Raw genomic sequence first — 8306 nt, forward strand, 5'->3', positions numbered from 1 at the left:
GGTCAGAGGGACATAAAGGACAGTTTTTGCTCCTTGCCTTCCTAGGGGACTATGAGCATCTCTCAAAATGTCCTGTAATTGTGGTGGGACACCTGTCCTCTTGATCAAGGAGGCCGAGGAGACCCCACAAGATGGACTCGAACCAGTGTCCGGTCTACAAAGAAGAGGGTCAACACAGAAGAATAATTTCCTCCATGCTTCCAAGCGAAGCCAGCCATGGTCGAGCAGGATCTTTGACTTATCTTCACATAGATGGAACTGGTAAAAGAAAGGAGCCAGGAGCTCCCCCCAAGCCCTATGTGATCCCTAAGGAACAGATCCTCAAACGACCTTAAGTGTAGAAATAAATTGATTTATTTGGACCAATTGTATGGCCTTAAACACCCAAAAGGAAGTATAACCAAAGAGTAAAGTTGTCGGTCTATTTCTTTAAGAGTTCAAGGGAGTACAGCCTCCTTAATAATGCTGAGCACTGCTTCTTGCCTTTACTTCTTCACATCTCCTATTCAGGATCCAAGGACTTTCTTCTTCCCTTAGAGACAAGAGTTGTGCAATTTGGGAGTCTTTTAGATAGTCCCACTGAAGGGGTCCTCCAATTGCCTCACCCTGCATCCCTGTTCAGCATGGAAGAAACCAGAGCAGTCTGTGTCCAGATTCCCTATCTGCAAGTTGAGTAACCTCTTCAGAGGATGGTGTGATAAGAATAGGAGGTAGGAATCGGCTAGGCAGTTAGGGTAAAAAGACCCCAAAGCAAAGTAGTCAGTTTGTGCGCTAAAAGTCAAAATGTCCTCGGGCCTCTTATCAACATCCTCTGTTCCAAAGGCGAAAAATGTCAAAAGTATTTGGGAGTTTGTATCTAATCCTTAAAAGATTTTAGGGTCACCTCTTCAGCATTGGTAATGTTAGAGCAGCCAAAGCCCCATAAAAATAAATAAATCAATCAAAGAAGAAAAGAAAAAGAAAATGGTGCGCTTGTGATTGTTTCTGTGTCATTCCTAAAACCTGTGAGGAATTCTCGTAGGTAGCAATGTCTTACTTCCTGTAGTCGTTATTTTGAATAGCTTCGATGTTTATTGTGTGATCTCAGACACCTTACTATCAAATTGGAGGACTATGCTCCCATTTCCAAACATGTGCACGGTGTTATAGCATGCTTACAAGCAGCATATGTTCAAGGAAAGCTTGTTAAGTTGGATGACTCCCAGCGACCTTTATCAGAGCAGAGCTCCTCTTGACTGACCACCCCTTGCTGTCTTCCTTCATGGTGCCTCACTGCACAGCCTCTTTGGCAGTAACTGATCAATTGATTCATTCATTGTAATCATTTAATACCCATTTTCCTAAAAGGTTCTCAAAAAACAGCAAGTGTGCATATCTTACAATTTTTGCAGCTTGGGCAGTGCCCATGAGGCTCTCGGGAACTATTTTATATATGGCTAAAAATGCTGAGCTTCTGTCATCTTCATAGTTATAGAAACCAAAATGTTACTCCACAGCCCCATGAAGTCTGTTATTTTTTTTGTTTACGTCTCAAAACATAGTAGATTTCTATGTATGTATAACTTACATTCAGAAAATGTGAACTTTGATTGCATTTTATTCAAGATAATAACCCTGTTACAACCTTCAGAGCCCCTTATGAAGACACATTTAAGACTGCAGAATGCAGCTAATGCATTTTCCAGAATCTTTATCTCATTTCTTTATTAGCATTCACAGGTTGATTTTCCTGCTCATTAACACATCAACCTGAAGTGAATATAGTTTGTGAGTACCGGATAGGGGAGTGTTTGATGATGGAGTTATCGTTCTTACATCCCTCACTGCTCACAGGTAATCAAGGATGGAGTGGAGTCCCATCCTGGAGGAAGATTATAAATAAATCCTTTGAGTTGGCCTAATGGCAAACTCAAATTCAACTGGAAAGCTTGAGACATTTTGTTCCACTGATTCATATAATCTCCAATGTTGTCATGACTCTACAATGAAAGCTGAAATATAAGCAACTATTTTCCAGCTGCTTACTATTTTACTGTAGGAAGGAATAGAGATACCAGATAGTAAATCATTTTATATTATAAGGAAATTTATGTACAATTCAATGAGAGAATAGAATTATGCTATATTACTTATGTTACCGCACATAAAATCTTTCTGCCTCTACACACAACAAAGGAAGAAAGGGATTTTTTCCCCTGTTCACTGAAGAAATCAGTAAGAAAAATATATCCACTTAGGAAGCTGAGTTCTTCCTAAAGCAAACACCTTCATCTCTGTTACCTGCCAACATGAGGCGTAAGTGGCTGGTCCTTAAGCAATGGTGTTGGAATTAATCAGCAATGAGAGTGAGCCGTGGTCCGGCTGGTCCTCAGTAGTTCACTCCTCCCACAAAAGGACTCAGAGCTCCTCTGATGAAGAGCTGTGTTGGACCAACAGTCCCACTGAAAGTCCTGTTGGCCTCTTGACTGGACATGCTTGTGACAGCTGTCCAGATATGTAGCCACAAGGTGCAACATACTAGCTCATGGTAATATTTTATTTCAAAATGGGTTCTTTATGCACAAAAACATTCCCAACCACCAGCTTTGTGCTTCTTTATGAAAAATGAAAACAGTGGCACCTTGCTGCGTTGGTGGTGTTTCATCCCTGAAAGCTGTGGAAGCATCTCACCAGGCCTGTTTACAAGGCAAACAATAAGGCCCTTTAAAATACATTTTTTGCACTTCTCTATTCAGTAAGTCTAGGATATTTGTGATTTTTTTCAAACAGCTCTATTTTGTGAACAAAACCTTTACTTCTGCATTTTAATATCTCGCAATTCCTTTGACAGTTCACATATTTTATTGTGAGTCACCCATTTCACATTGAAACATCTGAGCCCATGGGAACTCTTGTGCAAAGAAAGAATCACGCTGACAGGGGCGTCTCTTTCTTTGTGTGTGTATCTCACACCTGACACTTTTCAGTCTAACCACCTCACAACAAAATGCTTTGGTAAAATTAGCACTAACCCTATTTTGATGGAACACAAACATAAGTTTACTTACAGATTTTTTTTAATTTGTAATAACTGTATCGTAATAGTCCATGATATTAATAGAAATGAATCTTCTCTAAAATTAGTTTGGAGACAATTGTGTACAGAAAAAATATCTTGGTAGCAATACATGAACAAGTGTATTTTTTTATGAATGACTTGTTTGTTTTACCAAGTCATCCCTTGATAGAGTCTTCATGAATGCTACGTGAAGGAGAAGCTGTGAGACTTAAAAACGGAACATTGATCAGAATAACACGTGATGCCGGCCCTAACGGAATTCGCAGAATACTCGCAGAATCACAAATTGCAAAGATGACATAGAGTTAAAGGCAATGATAATAGTTAAGTGCCGAGTCTATGGCAGATCTTGATGACCCTGGAAGATCACACCTAACCTGGCCATTGGAGAGTATGGAAAGGTTTATGCAGGGATGGAAGGACTAAGCCAGCCACTTTGAAACGATGAAGATGTTGAAAGAACAGTCCAGTCAGAAACAAAAACAGGAGCAATTTCAGGAAGATCAGAGAAAGCGAAGGGAATTCAAAAGTTGGATTTCCCTTAAACAGGGGTTTGAGAGACATTGTCACAATACGAAATTAAGGGCAGGAGACATGGCTCGGTGAGTAAGAGCTCTTGTTAGTCTTGTGATGACTGGGTTTGGTTCCCAGCACACAAATGACAGGTAACAACCTACCATAACTTTAATTCCAGGGGATCCATTGCCCTCTTCTGGCCTCTTCAGGCATTGCACACACATGCTGCACATGCAAGCAAAACAATCATATACATAAGAAATAAGTAAATAAAATGTGTTTTTTAAAAATGAAATTGTCACAAGAGGCATTGTGAATGAAAATAAGGCTGTTGAGGGAGGAGCTGGTGACTGAGAGCATTCTGGGAGGGCATATGGGGGAGGTGAGATTGGAGGCAGGAAGCCAATTAGGATATTTTAAAAATAAACTAGGCAGAAGGTGATAAGGCTTGACATTAGGCAGTGGCTATAGCAATGACGAGGGCAGATGATTAAGTCATTAATCTCCCCGACTCCAGCTTTATGCAAATTTTCCTAGAGGCGTGACCTACACCTACACCAACAGAATGCATGAATGTCTAAAGTTCTCCAGTTCCCTAATATTAAGAAATGATATTGTGTTTGAAATTCTATGAATAAATGTTGAAATAATTGCTATTTCTAAGCTTCTCCTAAGAGAAGAATGGACAGGTGCTGGTTGTACATATGGTGGTGTAATGATTACCTGGCCTCAAATGAAGCATAAGGGAGATGCTAGGAAGGAGGAGTTTCCCTTGGGCACTTAATCCAGATGCGCGATAAAGGACACCAGAAAATTGGTAGCAAGTTATCAAGATGAAGGATTGATGTAGTAGGGTGAATTACACCCCAAAGATGCTGAGGCCCTGCTTCCCCTATCTAAATCTATGACCTTCAGGGCAACAGGGTATTTACAGATTATCAGTGTAAAACGAAATCACTAGATGGGCCCTAATACAATAGGACCATTTTTCTTTTACAAAGAAGAGATTTCTACAAGAAGACAGTGTTCCAAGCAGAACACCATGCAGATATTGGAATTAAACATCCGCAAACTAAGGAACTTGAAATTATGAGGGAGGTCTTGAGCACATCCTGCTCAGGGGCTTTCTAAGGGAGTGTGGTGGGGCCTACACCTGAGTTTGGATTTCTAGCCTGGACAAATGTAAGACAAGCATGTCTGTGGCATGGTACTGAGATTCTAGCAGTGGATGGTGGTGACCCTAGAAAGCTAATCTGACCAGAGAAAACTGAGCGCAATTGAAGTGGATTTGTTGATGGAGAAGTTCTAGAGAGGAATATGCTGGTATCCCATGGCAACAGCACTTTGCTAACCAGCTTTCTAAAGCAAAGGAGATGAGTTCAATGTTTCAACTCTGGTCTGTCCATGTTCAGTGTCTTTATTATTGCAATGATTCATGGGAATGAAACATACTAAATATTGAGCTGTGCTCACAGTTCTGAACCAAATATTGGGACTGATGGCCCTCTGGACTTTCTTTTGAGGGATTGTGCCTCCTAGAATAACTCTTCCTTGGATATCTTATCTCTTAACCATCTTTCTCAAACTAAGCACTAGAAGTCTTTGTTCAACTATACTGAGGACTGTTTTAAGGCCTGGTTTTGTTAGGTGTGGGAGGTGAAGTGCCAGACCTAAGCACAGGCTGCACTAGAGAGCACAACTTCTGCCTTGAAAGCACAGCCCGCGCTTCCACAAAAGAGCCAAGCTATAATCTGCCCAGGACCTAGAGACTGATGACGCGAGCCGCCTGGATGAGGGGATCTATCAGGAAGCAACACACCAGCTTATGGGACACAGGGGGCAGTGGGAGAGATATATAAGGCCTGCCCTTCCCAGCAATAAACGAGTCTGCAGCACCTCACCTAGTGCCTGCTTCCACCCGACTCCCGGTGTCTCTGTGTTAACTCCGTACTACTCACCCCCACCTTGGCCAGAACCCTGATTCCCTGAAGTCCCTTGTGGGCTGGACCTGTGAGGAAACCTGCAACAACTGGCGCCCGAACAGGGGTCTCGGCTCCCAGGCGTTGGCAACGCCCCCAACTTTGGTTCGTTCGGTGAGTAGGCCCCGGGTTCTGTCTGTCCCTTTGGCTGCTCAAGGGTGAGCAAGTGACCCCCTCCTCTGTCCCCTCTACCCTGTCTGTCATATTTGTTGTTAAATCAGGAAGGCACACTCCGCTGCGTGGTTCTGAAGCCCACGTCATCACCTTTTATTCCTTGGCTCGTCCCGGTGAGTTCACATAAGGACTAATCCACCCCAAACTCAGAGCCCAGGCTTCGGGTCATCCTGTTGCCTTTCCCAGAGACACTGTGTGAGCATATGGCCAATGGTTTTATGGCCCTCGGAAGTCCCTCACTAAGCACAAGACATTTGGATCTAATACACCTCTTCATGTAAGGGTGGTTTATGTCCGAGTCTCACGGTCCTTGTTTGCTTCATTTGTGCCCTCTTGGTAGTCACCCTTGCCTTTTACTCTTCTGGTGCATTTCCCTTCATGGGACCTTCCCACGATGGGCAACCTACCACCACAGTGCAAGGAGCCACAAACAGCAGCGCTCAAATCACTCCTTAGAACTTGGAGACTGAAAGTTAAACCAAAAGATATTGAAAATTTCTGGGATGAGGCCACTAATTTGGCCCTTGGGTCTCTCCTGAGAATATGTGGGATCCTAACCTCTGGATGTGGGTCCTTTTCTTGGCCCGAAAAAGGGAAGTAGGATTGGGAGTCATTCCCCCTGCCTCGTTTGTCTCTATCCTTCTAGCCATCATTGCCAGCCTTAGATCCTCCTGCCCTGAAGAAGTCATTTCAGCCCACAGTAAGCATTGTCAGGATCAGGCCAGTGAAGACCTTGCCATTACTTCAACCTCCACTGACCTTGATATGGGAACCAGCCTTGAGGTCAATCCAGATGAGAAAGGGGCCCCCTCACCCCTACCTCAGACCCCACTTTCAAAGCCACAACAGAGACACCACTACCCCAGTACCCCTGGAAGGAACTATGTTCTGCCTGCTCCGACGCACTTCCCGCTCATTATAATCCCCCATGACTCGTCCACCCCTTACTGCCCCTTGCTGGCCCATGTCTGCCTTTCCAGTTAATGTCGGCCCCAACTCTTTGCAACAGCCATGGGTGCCCACCCCTCTCACATACCTTGCACTCATCCACAAAACTGCCAAAAAATCAGGACCCCATTCCCCATATTTTGAGCAAGTTTTCCGCCAATGGGCCATGCAGTTACAGACCAATTATGATTGGTATAACTTATTAAAGGCAGTATTGGAGCCCTCCATCTTCCTGAGCCGGCATTCGGCCTATGACAGTCAAGCACATTCACTCCCATAGTGGCTGACGTCCCCCACAACTTGTGGGGTAGAGATGTCCTGGAGGACATGGGTGTGGTCCTTACCACTCGGCCTACGACAGTCAAGCACATTCACTCCCATAGTGGCCGACGTCCCCCACAACTTGTGGGGTAGAATGTCCTGGAGGACATGGGTGTGGTCCTTACCACAGAGAATCAGGCTTTTTATGATGACGTCATAGCCCATGATAACCTTGACCTATCTGGGAGAAATCGGAGCCCTGACCAGCACCCCCAATTCTAAGAGCCACTGCCCTCCCTGGGACATCCCTTAAGGAATCTCCCACACCAATCACTCTTACCTGGCTCTCGAAAGATGCGATCTGTGTGGAGCAGTGGCCTGTTATAGTACCTAAGTTACCTAGCCTCAAAAATTTGGTCCAGGAACAGCTGGACCTCAGACATTTGGAACCATCCACTAGTAAATATAATACTCCAATATTCATTATTAAAAAGAAAAATGGCTGTTTTAGATTGCTTCAGGACTTATGCACCATTAATGACCAAATGGAAATAATGGGCTTGACACAGGCCGGCTTGCCCCACCCTGGCGCTATTCCTCCTTCTTATTATATCATAACACTTGACATTAAAGATTGCTTCTTCTCATCCCACTGGCCCCCCAAGATCGTGATCACTTTGCCTTTACGGTTTGGGAACCGAACTTCCACACACCGGCCCTCAGATATCAATGGAAAGTCCTTCCCCAGGGAATGAAGAATAGTCCTACTATCTGTCAGCTTTTTGTCTCATGAGCCACTTCAACCATCCCTCATAGCGGACAACTTATTCACTATATGGATGACATTCTGTTGTCCAACCGTAACCCACAATTTCTCCACAAGGTAATCTGAGACATACTTTCCTGCCTATGGTCCCTTGGCTTGTCTATCGCCTTAGCTAAGTACAGGAGGTGCCTCCTTATGCCTTTTTGGGGCATACCAATTTGTTCGGCATATGCCCTATGGCCCCTGCCTTTAATTCAAAGCTGGTCTATACACTAGCCGATTTTCAACAACTCTGTGGCACCGATAAATTGGCTTAAACCGTTCTTGCCCATTCCCTCAGAGGAACTGAGGGCACTGTTTTTTCTCTTGGAGGCCCCACCTGCCCTTCAGTAAAGATTAACTTAACTCCCCCGGCCATTGCCTTATTGCAAAAGATCATTGAGTTACTCTCATCAACAACCCTCGACAGGTATGAGCCCTTACAATCCCTACGGTCTTTAGTGCTATTGACTTCTTCTGGCTTCCTCGGTGCCCTTTGGCAGACTGGGCCACTTATCTGGGTCCATCTCTCATGCTTGGAGATCCGGCAGGTTTCCTTCAAGGT

At 44.2% G+C, this 8306-nt stretch overlaps 1 protein-coding gene across 1 annotated transcript in view; it reads left to right on the top strand.

The window, feature by feature from the left end:
* The window catches only part of Lrriq3 (leucine rich repeats and IQ motif containing 3), a 165894-nt gene that overhangs the window by 155988 nt on the left and 1600 nt on the right, over nucleotides 1–8306 (top strand). The window contains exons 9-10 of the mRNA XM_008853646.2: nucleotides 5548–5667; nucleotides 5775–5840. Of these exons, the coding sequence (XP_008851868.1) occupies nucleotides 5548–5667; nucleotides 5775–5840 (186 nt within the window). The remainder of the gene's footprint in view (nucleotides 1–5547; nucleotides 5668–5774; nucleotides 5841–8306) is intronic.

The sequence above is a fragment of the Nannospalax galili genome, unplaced genomic scaffold, assembly GCF_000622305.1.
Source record: "Nannospalax galili isolate Female #2095 unplaced genomic scaffold, S.galili_v1.0 scaffold387, whole genome shotgun sequence".
Lineage (NCBI taxonomy): Eukaryota > Metazoa > Chordata > Mammalia > Rodentia > Spalacidae > Nannospalax > Nannospalax galili.